Source organism: Salpingoeca rosetta, assembly GCF_000188695.1.
Source record: "Salpingoeca rosetta unplaced genomic scaffold supercont1.30, whole genome shotgun sequence".
In the NCBI taxonomy this organism is placed as follows: Eukaryota; class Choanoflagellata; order Craspedida; family Salpingoecidae; genus Salpingoeca; species Salpingoeca rosetta.
The window spans coordinates 351,694-371,579 of NW_004754904.1; the positions used below are offsets into that span (position 1 = coordinate 351,694).

The 19,886-nt window shown below is 60.0% G+C and overlaps 2 protein-coding genes across 2 annotated transcripts in view; one reads left to right on the forward strand and one right to left on the reverse strand.

Moving 5' to 3' along the window:
- PTSG_09910 (outer dynein arm heavy chain beta) lies at positions 1-16,103 on the forward strand. Its single transcript, XM_004989208.1, has 5 exons — positions 1-677; positions 1,133-1,301; positions 1,581-2,756; positions 3,023-7,579; positions 7,958-16,103. The coding sequence occupies exons 1-5, from the start codon at positions 562-564 to the stop codon at positions 15,782-15,784; spliced, it is 13,845 nt and encodes a 4,614-aa protein (XP_004989265.1). The 5' UTR covers positions 1-561; the 3' UTR covers positions 15,785-16,103.
- Positions 16,104-17,079: 976 nt separating this feature from the next.
- The window catches only part of PTSG_09911 (uncharacterized protein), a gene marked incomplete at both ends in the record, with an annotated part of 3,534 nt that continues 727 nt past the window's right edge, over positions 17,080-19,886 (reverse strand). Inside the window, 4 exons of the mRNA XM_004989209.1 lie at positions 17,080-18,102; positions 18,385-18,438; positions 18,695-18,785; positions 19,040-19,886. The exon at positions 19,040-19,886 is cut by the window's right edge and continues 727 nt beyond it. Of these exons, the coding sequence (XP_004989266.1) occupies positions 17,080-18,102; positions 18,385-18,438; positions 18,695-18,785; positions 19,040-19,886 (2,015 nt within the window). The remainder of the gene's footprint in view (positions 18,103-18,384; positions 18,439-18,694; positions 18,786-19,039) is intronic.

The following is a 19,886-nucleotide window of genomic DNA, read 5'->3' on the forward strand; positions in this document are numbered from 1 at the left end:
TGGCAACGGCAGTTTTCCCCTCACACACGACGCACCACGACCACATACACACAAAGGTGGACGCTGAGTTGAGAGAGCTGATGAAGACAAGAGAACACACACACCCGACTACCCTTTGCCCGTGTTCTCCTCTCCCGCCATCTCGCTTTCTCTCATATCTAGTGATTTGATCGCCGATCAATCTCTCCCCCTCTCTCTTTCGTTTTGGTTTGGGATTTGAGTTTGCCGTTCTCCTTGTGTTCGGTCTTGAGTGAGTCTGTGTTTTGACTTGACTCGCTCCCAGCAAGGAAAGGCCCTCTTCATCACCAACCAACCACACCCCCCCCCACCAGCACAACTGAAGCACCTGAAGCTATTATTGATACCCACCGACGTTGAACGCGTGAACCACCGACACGCTCACACGTGCACGCACACATCTCCACGACACACCTGCCGCTTCAGCAGTAACCACAGCCACAACAGCCCACTGTCAAGCCAAGGCGACACAGTGCGCACGCACTCGCTGCCAAACGCTACCACACACATATTCACACACTCTCTCTCTAATCACCCGCAGTAATGGGCGATGAGGAGTGGAAGGACCCCCGGGCCGACTTCATGGCCCACTGGGTCCTGGACACCACTAAGCAGAAGATGGACAAATGGCAAAAGATGATTGCCGTTGAGGAATACAAGTCAGTTCTCCTGTCGTGCATGTGTCTGTTGTTGTTGTTGTTGTTTAAGTTGTTGTTTAAGTTGTTGTTGTTGTTGTTGTTGTTGTTGTTGTCGTTGTCGTTGTTGTTGTTGTTGTTGTTGTTGTTGTCGTTGTCGTTGTTGTCGTTGTCGTTGTTGTGGGGTTGTGGGGTTGCATTGCTTGAGCGGTGATGGCGTTCGTAATCTTTCTCCCGATGCAGCATCTCTTTCCTGCGTAACCTACGTCTTCTTCCTTCTTTCCACACCAAACACACAACTTGACACAATCGCTCACAAACAAACAAACAAACAAACAAACAAACAAACAAACAAACAAACAAACAAACAAACAAACAAACAAACAAACAAACAAACACACGCTCATCCACACGCACACACCACACTCATCCCTACACCCTCACCCCCTTCTCCTCCGCACTTCCTGTTCCCTGTGCAGACAAGCGCTGTTGGACTTCTTTGACCAGAGGGACCAGCGCTTGATTGTGTTCTTGTTGGATGCAAAGGGCGTGTTTCAGCCCTTGTTTGAGTTTCCATCCAAGGTCAAGGCGAAAGGCGCCTTCTTCATCAAGCAAGGCGCTGACACAATCACAAAGGACAACTACAAGGTGAGACACCGCCGGCTCACGTGCGCGTGCATGTGCATGCGAACCGTGCACACGTACACACGTTCCCGTGTGTATGCGCGCGTGTGTGTTTGTGCCGCATAGAATGCCAACAGCGAACGCACACACACACACACACAGACACACAGACACACAGACACACACACATGTCTCACCGTTTATCCCCGCGTATGCCACTCACATACATCCATCCCGCTCGACCACACCCCACCCTTAATCAACTCGCCGCCCCCACCCCCACCCTCAACTACACGACAACAGTCGCTGTACTGCGGTGATTTGTCCACGTCGCCTGTTGACCAGGTCAAGTCGCTTGTGGAGGGCGTGCTCATGCCCATCCTGCGCAACACAGACAACAACGCCGCGTGGCCCGCCGTTGTCACCACAGACGTCTCCACGCAGGCGCAGGCGCTCAACAGCACGACGGAGGTGCTGTGCGGGCGCATGAAGGGCCAGATGCCGCTGCCCATGCCCGCCGGCGCAGAGGTCCTCGACGAGGACGATGCGGCAGCAGCACAGACGCAAGCCGGCGCCGCTGGCGACGACGAACAGCAGCAGCAGGAGGAGGAGGAGGACGCAGGCGAGGAGGAGCCAGAGAAGGAAGGAGCCAAGAAGGCGCACACTGACGAGCAGGTTATTGCGGAGCTTGCGCGGGACAAGAGCATGGTGCACGCGATTGAGTCTGGCGTGATTGAGTGGACGCGGCAGATTCGCGAGGTGCTCAAGCGCGACTCTGCGCAGCTGCTCATGGACGGGCAGCACCCGACAGCACTTGTTGAGCTTGACTTTTGGGCGGCAAAGTGCAAGTCGCTGCAGAGCCTGCATAGCCAGCTCACCAGCGCGCGCATGAAGAAGATGCAGGCCGTGCTCGACCACGAGCAGAGCTCCTACGCGGCGGCGCTGCGCACGCTGCAGGAGGACGTGCACAGCGCGCTTGAGGAAGCAACAGACATCAGCGCGCACCTCGAGCCCTTGCGCCGCTACCTGGAGAGCATCGAGGAGACACCCTTTGAGGACATGGAGAAGCTGCTGACGTCGGCATTTCACACGGTCGAGCTCGTCTGGCGCCACGCCAAGCACTACGCAACGCCGCGCCACATTGTCGTGCTGCTGCGCGAGATGATGAACCAAATTATCGTCGCCGTGCACAACACGCTTGAGCCGCGCAGCGTGTTCTCGCTGGAGGTGGACGAGGGCATTGTCAAGCCACAGCACGCCCTCAAGCTCATTGCTCTCACAGAGCGGCTGCTCGCGGACACGCGCGCCAGCATCAACACAGCGGCCGATCAGGGCGAGTGCCCACCGTGGAAGTTTGAGACACGCCTGGTGCTTGCGCGCCTGGACGAGTTTAAGCACCGCGTCACCATGATCCTGGAGCTCTTTGAGCACGCCCTCGACTTTTTCAAGCTGGAGAAGGTCGAAGTCAGCAGCGAGAAGGTGTGCTTAACATGTCCTTTGTTTGTTTTGCTTTGCTTTGTTTTGCTTTGCTTTGCTTTGTTTTGTTTTGCTTTGCTTTGTTTTGCTTTGTTTCGTTTCGTTTGTCTATCTGCCTGCCTGCCTGCCTGTCCGCTCAGTTACACATCGCAGAACTCCTAATTTCATACACACTCATACACACGCACACACTCTCACTCTCCCACACATCGTTCGCTTTCTTTGCCTTCCTTTCTCCACGCCGCCCCCACCCCCTCCCCCCAATGCAGCTGAACCGCCAGCTGAAGCAGATGTACGACACGATTGTTGCGCGGTGGGAGCACCTTGGCAAGGTCACTGGCGACGAAGGCTTTGACTGCCTCGACCCTGTCGTGCCTGACTTTGAAGAGGAGTACAAGAGCTTCATGGAGCTTCGCGCGGATTTCGACTACCGCATCGGCGCCATTGCCCTGCAGAGCTTTGAGCAGTGCGTGGGCCTGGAGGGCGCCTTCAAGCTCATCCACGGCTTTATGGGCCTGCTCGACCGCGCTGACGTCATTGACGACGTGGGCCCGCAGTACCCGCGGCTGCTCACCATGTACGAGGAGGACCTCGACACAGTCAAGTCCCTCTTTGACGACCTGCAGCAGCAGCCCCTGCTGGCCAAGAACATGCCAGACACAGCCGGCCGCCTGCGCGTGCTTGCCGAGTTCCGCCAGCGCACGCAGCGCCCGCGCGACCAGTTTGTGGCCATGAACCACCCGCTGTTCCAGACGGCCGAGTCTGAGCGCATCTTTGCCAAGCACGACGAGCTGCTTGCTCTCTTCAAGCAGCACGAGGCAAAGGTCTTTGAGGAGTGGGCGTCGTCCGTTGGTGAGCGTAGCGAGCACAACCTCGCCCTGCCGCTCCTCGTGCGCGACCCAGACACCTTCCTCATCCACGTCAACTTTGACCCGCAGCTGGTGGCCGTGCTGCGCGAGGTGAAGTACCTGCAGACGCTGCACAACGCCGCCGTGGTCTCCACCCGGCCCAACACCGCCGCCCGCAAGCCCTCCACCGCGCCCGGCACCAAGCGCGCATCCCAGCAGCAGCAGCAGCAGCAGGAGCAGCAGCAGCAGGAGCAGGACAAGGACAAGGAGGCGGCCACGGAGAACGGGGGCGCCGCGGGCCCGATGAAGCTCAAGGCCGGCAATCACGACATCCCCGACAGCGCAACAGCCATCTTCGCGCGCAACGAGCAGTTCCACGAGGTGCTTGGCAACCTCAACATTGCCGTCACAGAGTACAACCGCATCCAGGAGCACCTGCTTGACGTGGAGGCGCCGCTGGTGGAGCAGGAGTTGGCGGCCATCGACGCGCACCTTGAACGCGGCATCAACGAGCTCAACTGGAACTCGTCCGAGACAGAGGCATACTGCCTGCAGATGAAGGAGGTGATTGAGGACCTGAGCGACCGCCTGTCCAGCTCCAAGACCAACGTCGAGGTGATGACAAAGGACATGGCGGAGTGGTACGTCGACCCGCTCTTCGTCCGCGACCACAAGTCCGGCCTGTTGCAGATTCAGGACCGCACCAAGCTCATGGCGCCACACAAGGACAAGATCCGCAAGACGGGCCTCAAGTTTATCCGCTTGCTTGAGGAGAACAGGCAGCTCTTTGGCGTGGAGCACAGCGACCCCAACTGGCAGGCGTACGTCGACTTTGTTGACCAGCTTGTCCTCAACGGCCTCTACAACGTCGTGCACGTGTCCATGGCCTACCTGCTTGATCGCATGGAGGGTAAGGAAACCGCCGCCGCCAACGCCGCTGCGGCGGATGGCGACGTTGACACGACCGCTGCTGCTGCCGCCACCGCTGCTGGTGCTGCCCGCCATGGCGCTGGCGCTGGCACACACGCGCACGGCGGCGAGAAGCACCGCCCGCTGCAGGACGGCAAGATGTCGCTCATTGCGCCCGAAATCTGCTTTGAGCCCGGCATCAACGACACCGACCCGCAGCCGTCGCTCCTGGAGCAGAACTTGCAGGTTGTGTCCGACTTTCTGGACGTGGGCTCGCTGTTCCCGCGGCTGTCGCAGCACGCGGGCGGGCGGTCGTACCGGGAGGAACTGGCGGACATGGAGGAGCTCATGGACCTGCAGGACGAGCTGGAGAGCAAGGTCAACGCCGCCGTCGACGCTGCCCTGGAGCTGGAGCAGACGCTGCGCAACAAGTACGAGCACCTGTGGCGCGACGACATGGACGACTTCTTGGAGCAGTTCCTCAAGTACGGGCACGTGCTGACGCAAGAGGAGATTGAGGCCGCTGCGGAGGAGGGCGGGCAGGTGGAGGAGAACCCGCCCACGCTGGAGCAGTTCCAGGAGAACATTGACAAGTACAACGCCGTTGCCGAGGAGGTGAAGGCCCTGGACGACTCGAGCGTGTTTGACGGCTGGCTGGTGATTGACAGCCGAAGCTTCAAGTACGAGCTGTACAACATCATCAAGAAGTGGAGCTTCCTGTTCCTCAACCACCTGCAGACACACGTCACCTCCAGCCTCAACGACCTGCAGACGTTTATCGAGTCGGCCAAGGTTGGCCTGACCAAGGAGGTGCCCGAGGGCGACTACGACGCGCTGGTCGGCGTGATGGGCTACCTCAACGCCCTCACCTCCCGCGCGGAGGCCACCGACGCCATGTTCGGCCCGCTCGGCGACACGGTGAAGCTGCTCAACACGTACGAGGTGGAGGTCGGCCCCGAGGTGCTGACGCAGCTGGACAAGCTGCCGGAGCGCTGGACCGACTGCAAGAAGCTCGCCAACCAGGTGAGCAACGACGTCGCGCCGCTGCAGGCCGACGAGGTGGCCAAGCTCAAGCGCAAGGCCAACCAGTTTGACGTGCGCAACTTTGAGTTCCGCGAGGACTTTGTCAAGCGGGCACCCACGCGGTACGACGCGCAGCGGGTGTACCAGCAGATTGACAACCACTACCGCGAGTACCTGGAGATGGACGCGGAGATGTCCAAGCTGGCCGAGTCCGCCACCCTCTTCAACGTCAAGCTGCCGGAGTACAAGCAGCTGCGCGCGTGCAAGCGCGAGCTCATCATGCTCAAGAACCTGTGGGACATGGTTTTCGTCGTGCGCTCCGAGTTTGCGGCGTGGAAGACGACAAAGTGGAAGGAGGTGAACGTGGAGAACATGGAGATGGAGTGCAAGCGCTTTGTCAAGGAGATTCGCAAGTTGGACAAGGAGTCCCGCGCGTGGGAGGCGTTCAACGGCGTGGACAACGAGGTGAAAAACATGATCACGTCGCTGGGCGCCGTCGGCCTGCTGCAGAGCCCCTCCATCCGCGACCGCCACTGGCAGCAGCTCATGCAGGCGACGGGCGTGAAGATTGTCATGACCGAGGACACGCGGCTGGCCGACCTGCTCGCGCTCAACCTGCACAACTTCGAGGACGACGTGGCCACGATTGTGGACCGCGCCAACAAGGAGCAGGGCATGGAGAAGACGCTGCGGGAGCTGGACGCGACGTGGAGCGCGCTCGAGTTTGAGTACGACACGCACAAGTCCACGGGCACGCCACTGCTGAAGACGTCTGAGGAGCTGATTGAGACGCTGGAGGACAACCAGGTGCAGATCCAGAACCTCATGACGTCCAAGTACATTGCGTACTTCCTGGAAGACGTCTCTGGCTGGCAGAAGAAGCTGTCCACGGCAGACTCTGTGATTGAGATTTACACGGAGGTGCAGCGCACGTGGTCGCACCTCGAGTCCATCTTCATTGGCTCCGAGGACATTCGGCAGCAGCTTCCGGAGGACAGCAAGCGCTTTGACACCATTGACGTCGACTTCAAGGAGGTGGCGCACGACGCCGCCAAGACGCCCAACGTGATTGAGGCCACGAACAAGGCCGGCCTGTACGAGAAGCTGGAGAACATCCAGTCGCGCCTGGGCCTGTGCGAGAAGTCGCTGCAGGAGTACCTGGAGACGAAGCGGCTGGCGTTCCCGCGCTTCTACTTCGTGTCCGGCGCGGACTTGCTGGACATTCTGTCCAACGGCAACAACCCGCCCAAGGTTGCCAAGCAGCTTGCCAAGCTGTTCACGGCCATGGGCGGCCTGAAGCAGCCGGACGACGACCCCAACACCGCGCTCGGCATGTACGCCACGGACGGCGAGTACGTGGAGTTTACGCGCGAGTGTGTGCTGCAGGGCCGCGTGGAGGACTGGCTGAACCACCTCCTGGACGTGCACCGCGACACGCTGCGCGACATTCTGGCCGAGGCCGTCGTTGGCTACGAGGAGAAGCCGCGGCGCGAGTGGGTGTTTGATTACCCAGCGCAGATCTCGCTCACGGGCACGCAGATTTGGTGGGCCACAGAGGTGACCATTGCCTTCTCACGCCTGGAGGAGGGCTTTGAGACGGCGATGAAGGAGTACAACAAGAAGCAGGTGTCGCTGCTCAACGACCTCATCCGCCTGCTGCAGGGCAAGCTGAGCAAGGCGCACCGCCGCATGCTGCAGACCATCTGTACCATTGACGTGCATTGCCGTGACGTCGTCATCCACCTCATCAACGTCAAGGCGGAGTCTGCCGAGGCGTTTGACTGGCAGTGCCAGCTGCGCCACATCTGGGACGAGCAAGCCAAATTGTGCCGCGTGCACATTTGCGATGCCCGCTTCAACTACGCCTACGAGTACCTGGGCAACGTGCCGCGGCTGGTGGTCACGCCGCTCACGGATCGCTGCTACATCACCCTCACGCAGTCCCTGCATCTCATCATGTCCGGCGCCCCTGCTGGCCCCGCCGGTACGGGCAAGACAGAGACCACCAAGGATCTTTCCAGGTGTATCAGTCTTCCCATCTACGTGGTTAGTTACCAACAGACATGTGTGCGTGTGCATGTATTTGGGTGGTAGAGAGTCGGTTTTGCTCGTTTGTATGCGCGTATGCATTGGTATATGTGTGTTGGTGGTACAGAGTCGGTTGTTTGGTTTGTTCTTGTACATACACACACACACACACACACACACACACACACACACACACACACACACACACACACACACACACACACACACGTGTTCTGTCGTCGGTCGTGATTTGGTGTTGGTCTGCTGTGATTGGTTTGCGGTGATCTCATACATAACCTCACCCTGTGACATTATATATTCTTGCACGCCCTTAACTTCCTCCGCCTCACCCTCTTTCCCTTCCCATCACCATCCCCCCCCCAACACACCAAACAGTTCAACTGCAGTGAGCAGATGGACTACAAGTCTGTTGGCAACATCTACAAGGGCCTGGCGCAGTCTGGCGCGTGGGGCTGCTTCGACGAGTTCAACCGCATCTCCGTCGAGGTGCTCTCTGTCGTCGCCGTGCAGGTGAAGACCATCCAGGACGCCATCCGCGCCAAGAAGCAGCGCTTCAACTTCCTGGGCGAGGTGATCTCCCTCACCCCGTCTGTGGGCATCTTCATCACCATGAACCCCGGCTACGCCGGCCGCACCGAGCTGCCGGAGAACATCAAGGCGCTCTTCCGCCCCTGTGCCATGGTCGTGCCCGACTACGGCATGATCTGCGAGATTATGCTCGTGTCCGAAGGTTTCCTCGACGCCAAGCTGCTTGCGCGCAAGTTCATCACGCTCTACACGCTCAACCGCGATCTCCTCTCCAAGCAGGACCACTACGATTGGGGCCTGCGCGCCATCAAGTCTGTGCTCGTCGTTGCGGGCGCTCTGAAGCGGGCGGACCCGGACCGCTCCGAGGAGGAGGTGCTCATGCGCGCCCTCCGCGACTTCAACATCCCCAAGATTGTCAACGAGGATCTGCCCGTGTTTATGGGCCTCATTGGCGACCTGTTCCCCGGCCTGGACGTCCCGCGCAAGCGTGACATGGACTTTGAGAAGACGGTGCGCGAAGCTGTGCTGTCCCTCGGCTACCAGGCGGAGGACAGCTTCCTGCTCAAGATTGTGCAGCTGCAGGAGCTGCTTGACGTGCGCCACTCTGTGTTTGTGCTCGGCCCCGCCGCCACGGGCAAGACGGGCGTCCTGCGCTCCCTCAACAAGACGTACCAGCTGCAAGGGCGCAAGCCCATCTGGGCCGACCTCAACCCAAAGGCGGTCACCAATCACGAGCTGTACGGCTACATCAACCTGGCCACGCGCGAGTGGGTGGACGGGCTCTTCTCGCACATCATGCGCGACATTGCCAACTCCCCCGGCGACAGCCCCAAGTGGATGGTGCTGGACGGTGACATTGACACCATGTGGATCGAGTCCCTCAACACGGTCATGGACGACAACAAGGTGCTCACGCTCGCCTCCAACGAGCGCATTGCCCTGCAGCCGTCCATGCGCCTCCTGTTTGAGATTGCCAACCTCACCTACGCCAGCCCCGCCACCGTGTCGCGCGCGGGCATCCTCTTCGTCAACCCAACCGATCTCGGCTGGAACCCGTTTGTTGCGTCGTGGATTGAGACGCTGGAGAGCCCCGGGCAGCGCACCAACCTCATGATCCTCTTTGAGAAGTACGTGCCGCCGTGCCTCGACGCGCTGCGCACGCGCTTCAAGACCATCACCCCGATGACCGAGTGGTCCATGGTCAACACGTTGTGCCACCTGCTCGAGCTGCTGCTCACCCCGGAGCACACGCCCGAGGGCTGCCCCAAGGAGGACTACGAACTCTTCTTCGCCTGGGCGGCCGTGTGGGCCTTTGGCGGCCAGCTCTTCAAGGACCAGCTGGTCGACTGGCGCGAGGAGTTTAGCAAGTGGTGGGTCACCGAGTTCAAGACGGTCAAGTTCCCCAGCAGCGGCACGGTCTTTGACTACTACATCAACAAGGACAAGAAGTTCTGCCCCTGGTCCGAGCTCGTGCAGCCAATGGAGTACGACCCGGAGGTGCCCATGTCCTCTGCGCTCGTGCCTACCACGGAGACGGTGCGCGTGCGCTACTGGATGGACCTGCTCGTGGACGCGGGCCAGCCCGTGCTGCTGGTGGGCTCGCCAGGTACCGGCAAGACGGCCACCATCCTCGACAAGCTGCGCTCGCTCAACAGCGACGAGTGGATCTACTCCATCACGTCGTTCAACCACTACACGACGCACCACACCATCCAGGGCGTGCTGGAGGAGCCCCTGGAGAAGAAGGCCGGCAAGAACTTTGGCCCCCCGGGCACAAAGCGTCTCGTGTACTTTGTGGACGACCTGAACATGCCCGAGGTGGACCTGTACGGCACGGCGTCGCCGCACACGGTCATGCGCCAGCACCTCGACTACGACCACTGGTACGACCGCCAGAAGCACACGCTCAAGATTGTGTCCAACACGCAGTACATGGCCAGCATGAACCCCAAGGCCGGCAGCTTCACCATCAACCCGCGCCTGCAGCGCCACTTTACCGTGTTTGCCATCAGCCCGCCCGGCGACGCCGCCCTCACCACCATCTACACGCAGCTGCTCACGGGCCACCTCAAGAACGCGGGCTTCAGCAAGAGCGTGCTGAGCAAGGCGGTGGAGCCGACCATCACCGCCGCCATCAAGATCCACACAAAGGCGTCCAGCACCTTCCTGCCAACAGCCATCAAGTTCCACTACGTCTTCAACCTGCGTGACCTCACCAACGTGTTCCAGGGCATCGCCTTCTCCACGGGGGACACGTTCAAGACGCCGCTGCAGGTCGCCCGCCTGCTCCTGCACGAGTGCGAGCGCGTGTACTCGGACAAGCTCGTCACGGAGGAGGACCTGGTCCTCTTCAAGAAGTTCAGCGAGCAGATTATGACCGAGTCGTTCCCCGACCTGGAGGCGGAGCAGCTGCTGGCGGAGCCGCGCATCCACACGCACTTTGCCGGCGGCATTGGCGAGCCCAAGTACAAGCAGGTCAGCAGCATGCAGTCGCTCAACACCATCCTGAACGAGGCGCTGTCCAACTACAACGACGTCAACTCGGCCATGAACCTGGTGCTCTTCCGCGACGCCATGCAGCACGTCTGCCGCATCAACCGCATCCTGGAGAGCCCGCGCGGGAACGCCCTCCTGGTCGGCGTCGGCGGCTCCGGTAAGCAGTCGCTCTCGCGCCTGGCCGCGTCCATCAGCGGCCTTGACGCCTTCCAGATCACGCTGTCCAAGGGCTACGGCATCAATGAGCTCAAGGCGGACCTGGCGAGCTGCTACATCAAGGCCGGGCAGAAGGGCCAGGGCGTCATGTTCCTCATGACCGACAGCCAGGTTGGCGACGAGGGCTTCCTCGTCCTCATCAACGACCTGCTTGCCTCTGGCGAGATCCCGGGCCTGTTTGCGGACGACGAGAAGGCGGAGATTGTCGATGGCGTGCGCGGCGAGGTCAAGTCTGCCGGCATGCAGGACACGACGGAGAACTGCTGGGCCTTCTTCATTGACCGCGTGCGCCGCCTGCTCAAGGTTGTGCTGTGCTTCTCCCCTGTCGGCGACACGCTGCGCAAGCGCGCGCGCAAGTTCCCGGCCATTGTCAACTGCACGTCCATTGACTGGTTCCACGAGTGGCCGGAGGACGCGCTTGTTTCCGTGTCGCGCAGCTTCCTGGGCGACGTGGAGCAGGTGCCCGAGGACCTCAAGGACCCCATCTCCCAGTTTATGGCGTACGTGCACGGCTCCGTCAACGAGATGAGCCAGACGTTCCTCGCCAACGAGCGCCGCCACAACTACACCACGCCCAAGTCGTTCCTGGAGCAGATTGCGCTGTACCAGCACCTGCTAGAGCAGAAGCACACGGAGCTGCAGAACGCCATGGACCGCATGGAGAACGGCCTGACGAAGCTCAAGAGCACGGCTGCGCAGGTGGACGACCTCAAGGAGAAGCTCAAGGCGCAGGAGATTGAGCTCGACCAGAAGAACAGGGAGGCCGACGCCCTCATTGAGAAGGTTGGCGTGGAGACGGAGAAGGTCAACAAGGAGAAGGAGGTGGCTGCTGTGGAGCAGGAGAAGGTGCGCGTCATCAACGAGGACGTCTCTGCCAAGCAGAAGTCGTGCGAGGAGGACCTGGCCAAGGCCGAGCCCGCGCTCGTTGCGGCGCAGGAAGCCCTCAACACGCTTAACAAGAACAACCTGACGGAGCTTAAGTCCTTCGGCGCGCCGCCAGCCATTGTCGTCACCGTCTCTGCGGCGGTCATGTGCCTGCTGGCGCCGGGCAAGGTGCCCAAGGACCGCTCGTGGAAGGCCGCCAAGGCCATGATGGGCAACGTCACCGAGTTCCTCGACAAGCTGCTCAACTACGACAAGGAGAACATCCCGGAGCCCAACCTCAAGGCCGTGTACCCGTACCTCAAGGACCCGGAGTTTGACCCGGACTTTGTGCGCGGCAAGTCGCTCGCCGCCGCCGGCCTGTGTGCGTGGGCGCGCAACATTGTCACCTTCTACGAGATTTTCTGCGACGTGGAGCCCAAGCGGCAGGCGCTGGCTGCGGCCAACGCGCAGCTGGAGGCGGCGCAGACCAAGCTGAACAAGATCATGGACAAGATCAAGAAGCTCGACGAGGCGCTGCACCGCCTGCAGATGGAGTTCCAGGAGGCCACGGACGCCAAGCTCAAGTGCCAGGCGGAGGCCGACGCCACCAACCGCACCATCTCGCTGGCCAACCGCCTCGTGGGCGGGCTTGCCTCTGAGAAGGAGCGCTGGGGCGAGGCCGTGCAGAACTTCAAGCAGCAGGGCATCACGCTGCCCGGTGACGTGCTCATGGTGACGGCGTTCATCTCCTACACGGGCTGCTTCACCAAGAAGTACCGCGACATGCTGTACAACGAGCGCTGGGTGCCCTTCCTCAAGTCTGGGCTCAAGTCGCCCATTCCCTGCACGGAGGGCCTGGACCCGCTGGCCATCCTCACGGACAACGCGCAGGTTGCCTCGTGGCAGAACGAGGACCTGCCTGCCGACCGCGTGTCCACGGAGAACGCCACCATCCTGCTCAATGCCAAGCGCTGGCCGCTCATCATTGACCCGCAGGAGCAGGGCATCAAGTGGATCAAGAAGCGCGAGGGCGAGGACCTGCGTGTGGTGCGCCTGGGCCAGAAGGGCTACCTGGACACGATTGAGCGCGCCGTGGGCAACGGCGACTGCCTGCTCATTGAGAACCTGGGCGAGGACGTGGAGCCCGTGCTGGACAACCTGCTTGGGCGGCAGCTCATCAAGAAGGGCCGCGCCGTGATGATTGGCGACAAGGAGGTGGAGTACAGCCCCACGTTCCGCCTCATCCTGCACACGAAGATGGCCAACCCGCACTACAAGCCCGAGCTGCAGGCGCAGTGCACGCTCATCAACTTCACCGTGACGCAGAGCGGGCTGGAGGACCAGCTGCTGGCGGACGTCGTCACTGCGGAGCGCCCGGACCTGCAGGAGACCAAGGCCAAGCTGACGCAGGAGCAGAACCAGTACGCCATTACGCTCAAGGAGCTCGAGGACGCGCTGCTGGCGCGCCTGTCTTCTGCGGAGGGTGACTTCCTGCAGGACGAGGCGCTCGTTGTCGGCCTGGAGGATACGAAGAAGACGGCCGAGGAGATTGCGGAGAAGGTGAAGGAGGCCAAGGTGACGGAGGAGGAGATCAACCGCAACCGCGAGCTGTACCGCCCCGCCGCCGCGCGCGCCGCCCTGCTCTACTTCATCATCAACGAGCTGGACAAGATCCACCCCATGTACCAGATCTCGCTTAAGGCGTTCAAGGTGGTGTTTGCGCACGCCATCTCCATCTCGGAGCCCGCGGAGGAGGTGAAGGCGCGCGTGGACAACATCACGGAGACCATCACCTTCTCCGTGTTCAACTATGTCTCGCGCGGCCTGTTTGAGCGCGACAAGCTCATCTTCTCCTCGCAGATGGCCCTGCAGATTCTCGCCAAGCGCGGCGAGATTGTGCCCGCGGAGCTCGAGTTTCTGCTCAAGGCGCCGTCCGTGCCCAACGTGGTGAGCCCCGTTGACTTTATGAGCCACGCCTCGTGGGGCAACCTCAAGGCGCTCTCGGCGCTGGAGGCGTTTGCCAACCTCGACCGGGACGTGGAGGGCTCGGCCAAGCGCTGGAAGAAGTTCTGCGAGAGCGAGGTGCCGGAGAAGGAGAAGTTCCCTGGCGAGTGGAAGAACAAGACGCTCATGCAGCGGCTGTGCATGATGCGCTGCTTCCGCCCGGACCGCATGCTGTACGCCATGTCGCTGTTTGTGGCGGAGGTGCTCGGCGAGAAGTACACGGCGGGCCGCGTCATGGAGTTTTCAAGGACGTTTGAGGAGACGTCGCGCGCCACGGGCGTCTTCTTCATCCTCTCCCCGGGCGTGAACCCGATTCTGCAGGTGGAGCAGCTTGGCAACAAGCTCGGGTTTGCCTTTGACAACAACAACTACCACCAGGTGTCGCTTGGCCAGGGCCAGGAGGTTGTTGCGGAGAACGCGCTGACGGTGGCGGCGGAGAAGGGCCACTGGGTTGTGCTGGAGAACATCCATCTGGTGAAGAAGTGGCTGCCGAGCCTGGAGAAGAAGCTTGAGCAGTGCTCGCTGGAGGCGCACGACGACTTCCGCTACTTTTTGACTGCGGAGCCCGCGTCCACGGCGGCCTCGCACATCATTCCCCAGGGCATCCTGGAGGCGTGCATCAAGATCACAAACGAGCCGCCCACGGGCATTCAGGCCAACCTGCACGCCGCGCTGGACAACTTCAACCAGGACACGCTGGAGATGTGTGCCAAGGAGAACGAGTTCCGCAAGCTGCTGTTCTCGCTCGTGTACTTCCACGCGGTGGTGCTTGAGCGGCGCAAGTTCGGGCCCATGGGCTGGAACCGCAACTACCCCTTCAACACGGGCGACCTGACCATCTCCTGCAACGTGCTGCTCAACTACCTGGAGAGCAACAACACCGTGCCGTGGACCGACCTGCGCTACCTCTTTGGCGAGATTATGTACGGCGGGCACATCACGGACAACCTTGACCGGCGCCTGTGCAACACGTACCTGATGGAGTTTATGCGGCCGGAGATGCTGGACACGGATCTGGAGCTTGCGCCCGGGTTCCTGTGCCCGAACAGCATGGAGTACAACGAGTATCACGAGTACATTGACGAGAACCTGCCGCCGGAGTCGCCCTACCTGTACTGGATGCACCCCAACGCGGAGATTGAGTTTTTGACGGTGACGTCGCAGCGGCTGTTCTCGACGGTGCTTGAGCTGCAGCCGCGGGAGACAGCGGCGAGTGGCGGCGAGGGTGCCGGGCAGACGCGCGAGGAGAAGATCAAGGCCATCCTGGACGACATTCTGGAGAAGCTGCCGGAGGAGTTCAACATGCTCGAGTTCAACCAGCGGCTGCCCGCGGAGGAGCGCACGCCGTATTCCAACGTGGCGTTCCAGGAGACGGCGCGCATGAACAAGCTGACCAACGAGCTTCGGCGGCAGCTGAAGGAGCTTGACCTTGGCCTCAAGGGCGAGCTGACCATCACGGAGGCCATGGAGGAGCTGAGCCACGCGCTCGAGCTGAACAAGGTGCCGGCCAACTGGGAGAGCATGGCGTACCCGAGCACGAAGCCGCTTGGCCCGTGGTATGCGGATCTGCTGGAGCGCATCAAGTTCCTGGAGGCGTGGTCGACGGACTTTGCGCTGCCCGCTGTGGTGTGGCTGGGCGGGCTGTTCAACCCGCAGTCGTTCCTCACCGCCATTCTGCAGCAGACGGCGCGCAAGAATGAGTGGCCGCTGGACAAGATGTGCATGAACTGCGACGTGACGAAGAAGTACAACAAGGAGGACTTTACCACGCCGCCGCGCGAGGGCTCGTACATCTGCGGTCTGTTTATGGAGGGTGCGCGCTGGGACACGGGCAGCGGCATCATCCAGGATGCCCGGCTGAAGGAGCTCACGCCCACCATGCCCATCCTCTACTTGAAGGCCATTCCCGTGGAGAAGCGCGACACGCGCAACATTTACGAGTGCCCGACGTTCAAGACCAAGGAGCGTGGCCGTGCCAACGAGCAGGTCGCTGTGGGCGTCTGCCCGGGCTTTGTCTGGTCGTTTGACCTTCGCACCAAGGCCCACCCGAACAAGTGGACGCTGGCTGGCGTTGCCCTCTTGCTCTCCGACTAACTTCTGCGTTTCTGTGTGTGTGTGTGTGTGTGTGTGTGTGTGTGTGTGTGTGTGTGTGTGTGTGTGTGCTTGTTTGTGTGTGCTTGTTTGTGTGTGTGTGTGTGTGTGTTTCTTCGTGTGATTCGTGTTTGTTTTGTTTCGTGTATCTGTCTGTGTGTGCCCTTCTTGCAACTATACACTGCTCTTGCTTGTTTGCGTGTTGGTGCTTTCCCAAACTACATCCCACGCATGATGATGTCACTGTTCTTTCCCATTGCTTTGTTGTTGTTTCATTGCTGCGTCTCTGAAGAAGCGAGCGAGCGATAAATACTCGACACATTAGCGCATGACAACCAAGCAACTACATGCTGCAAGGCGGCACGCGAGCGCACGAATGAAAGCAGGAGGCAGCATAAGATGGACACACACACACACACAGCGATGCGCAGGCAACTCAAGAAACACAAATGTGCAAACAAACCGAAAGGGGCGCTTACAGTCTCTACACCACCAAAAAGGACAAAATGAGAGAGAGAAGAAAATATTTGCGTCGCGTCACATCATCATCACCATCCATGAGGCGCGCGATGACGAACGAAATCATGGCACCATCAACACCAAAGGAACAAAACGGCAAAGGATAAATGACGAAATAAGGAGGGAGGGCACACACACACACACACACACACACACACACACACACACACACACACACGCGCGCGCGCGCGCGCGCGCAGAAAGTGTGGTCGTTTTTCATTCAAGAAAGCAGCGTCAAGAAGAGGAGGCAGTAGTTGCGCATTTGGTCCGTCAACGGAACCATTCAGAGAATAACGCGGTGACAAGGCCACACCTTCCGCCACCAAGGGGCGATGCATGCGGGTGTGAGTGCACGTGTGCATGTGTTGAGCTCCCGTGATAAAGAGAGGAGCACAACGATAGAATGAGAGAAAAGGTCCGTTAAATCGCGTGGAAACATGAAAGCACCACATCGATGGCCACCACGGTTCTCGAAAAACAAAACATACGAGTGCACGAGTGTTTGGCAACACACACCACAAACATAGAGGAGGAGGGGAAGAGCAGAGAGTTGGATGCGTGAGCGCAACATACAGCAAAAGCACACACCACGCGAAAATGATGTTGTCGATGTTGTCGATGAGCTGATGATGGAAGGAATACTGCTGTGGTGGGCGTCAAATTAACGAGAAAACGCACCCAGCACGAGCAGAGGGATGAGAGAATAAAATGAATCACACCCGGGGTGTATATTACGCGGCGTTTTGAAGGTTCGTTTGGCGGCGATGAGAGAAGGGGGTTCATTGCGGGTGCGCAGAGCTGGATGTGGTGGTGGTGGGGTCTGTTGACGAAGAGGAGGAAGTAACGACTGGGTTGTTTGCCATTTCATCCAGCTGGTCATAGCTGATGTTGCCACTGTGCAGCTCGCGCAGGAAGCTGTTGAATTCCTCATCAGCTTCCACTTCCTCCTCCTTGAATTGGAAATCACCAAACTCATCCTCCCCAAACTGCTGCTGTTGTTGCTGCTGTTGTTGCTGCTGCTGTTGCCGCTGCTGTTGGAACTGTGGTGGCGGCTGCTGGTGCTGCAGCGCGCCGCCAGCCATATCACCGCCATGCAACATTTCGTTGCCGCTGCCATTGAACAGGTGCTGGTGGCCCTGGGCCGACGGGCGCATGCTGTCGTGCTCGCCGAGATGCGGCGGCGGCGGCTGCTGCTGCTGCATGCTGATGCGCAGATCATGTGTGAGCGTGCGTGTGAGGGCGTCATCGAGCGGCGACGCGGCCTCAGCATAGGGCTCCTCCGCAATGGCATCGTCAATGTCAAACTGCGGCGTGGGCGGTCCGCTCATGTTCACGCTGGAGCTGGAGGGGGACATGCCCCACCGGTGCATCGTGGTGAGGTGGGCCGGTATTGCCGACAGCGGGCCGTTACCAGCACCTTGATGCTGCTGCTGGTGTTGTTGCTGCTGCTGCTGTTGTTGCTGTTGCTGTTGTTGCTGTTGCTGTTGCTGTTGTTGCTGTTGCTGCCGTTGCAGCCGCTGGTGCTCTTGTTGCTCCTGGTGGCGAGCAAAGGGGTCCTGGTGCGCCATGTGTCGGTGTTGTGCGTGGCCGAGGCCAAACCCGGCTGTGGTGGGGTCCGCAGGGGACGCGACAGAGGCAGAGGAGGATGTGGCCGCATCCATGCGCTCCTTGGCAGCGGCGAGATCCTGCTGGGAGTGGCGCCGCAGGTGCGTCTTGAGGCTGCACCGCTGCGTAAACCGCGTGTTGCACACGGGGCACAGAAACGGCTTCTCGCCAGTGTGCACGCGGATGTGGCGCACAAGCTGTCCCCACAACACACGCGAGCGCGAGCAAGCAAGCACAAGCACAAGCACAAGCACAAGCACAAGCACAAGCACGAGGAGCAAGGAAGGGGCGAAGCGAGCAGTATATTGTGTTAGGTTGTGTTAGGTTGTGAGACAAAAGGGGGCAGGAGGTGATGGCGAGCAAAGGAGAAGACGAATGAGGAGGAAAAAGGGGACATGTCGAAAAGGAAGGAGCACATGGATGGATACAGCTGTGGTGAATTGAATTCATGTTGATAGTCGGTTCGACTGTGAGCGCACCTTGCTGTGACTGGGGAAGACTTTACCGCAATCAGGGTGTGGGCACGGGTGGGACTGCGTGTGTGTGTGTGTGTGTGTGTGTGTGTGTGTGTGTGTGTGTGTGTATGTGTGTGTATGTGTGCGTGTGCGTATGTGTGTGTGTTTGGGGGGGGGACTTTTGATTAGCAATGGCATCAGTTTGATTGTAGAGACGCACATAAGCTCAGCACAAGCACCATCAACACAGACCCCTAAGCACAAACAAACAAAGACACACACCCGTCCTGCTGACAAGCACAAACAAACAAAGACACACACCCGTCCTGCTGACCTTTTTGGAGCAACGGGAAGGGTGGCAGGGGTAGTCCTGTGCACATTCGTAGTTGAAGTTGGGCTGTGGTGTCTCGGCGGCTTCGTTCAGACTGGTTCCAAGGCGGGACAAAAGGGGAATACAGGGGCGATTCCGTGAGAACAACAGCACTCACACAACGACGTGATAGCACGCATTCGTGCACTCATACAAACAATCACGAAATCACATACACACAATCACAAACATATGCACGCACACGCGCGTACAGTGTAACACACACACACACACACAAACACACACAACACACAACACACTCGTACATACACCACACAGCATTAACAAGAACGAAACACAACGTGGCACCTGGAGACTGAAGAGGCGCGGCTGTCAAAGTTGAGGCGTGCAGCGAGCTCCATAATCTCCTTGTTGGGGGCGAGCGGGTGGGTGATAGACCCCATTGAGCTGCCGCGGCGCCTGTTAATCTCCGCCATGGACAGACCGCCCAGCGCCGCCGCCGAGGACGACGAGGATGACGACTGCTGCTGCTGCTGCTGCTGCTCCTGCTGTGCAGCCGCGCGCATGGCGTGGATGGAGAGCGAGGTTGAGCGTTGTCTGTTGCGTCTGCGCGCGGCGGATGCAGATCGGGAGCGGCGGTTGGCGGCTTTGCCCGTCACGGCGGCGGTGGTCGGCACAGGCAGTGGTGCCATTGCAGTCGAGGACGACGATGAGGGCGATGGCGGCATGGCAGCCGGTGTTGGCGTGGCAGTTGTTGTCATGGAGCTCGCAACCGACGAGGTGAGCGGTTGGTGCGCGCGTGCTGATGCCGAAGAGGACGACGACGATGGCGCCATCATGCCAAAACCAGCGGTGGACAGCGACGGCAGTGGTGGCGAGCCTGAGGGTGTCAGCTGTTGCTGCTCCTGCTCTTGCAACGTGTCCAGCCCAAACGGTGCCGCAAGGCCGTGACGATGGCGTGGTTGGTGTTGGGGTTGTGATAGGAAACCCGTCTGATCATCCACGCCAAAGGACCGGTCGCCTCTTTGCTGGTGTTGCTGGTGTTGCTGGTGTTGCTGGACGCGGTGGAGCAAGTTCTGGATCTGCTGCTGCTGCTGAATGGTCTGCGATTCGTCCAGCAGCAGCTGCTGTACCTGGTGCTGCACGCGTTGCAGGCGCTCCAGAGCGGCCATGCGCTCCTGTGGTGCTGTGGACG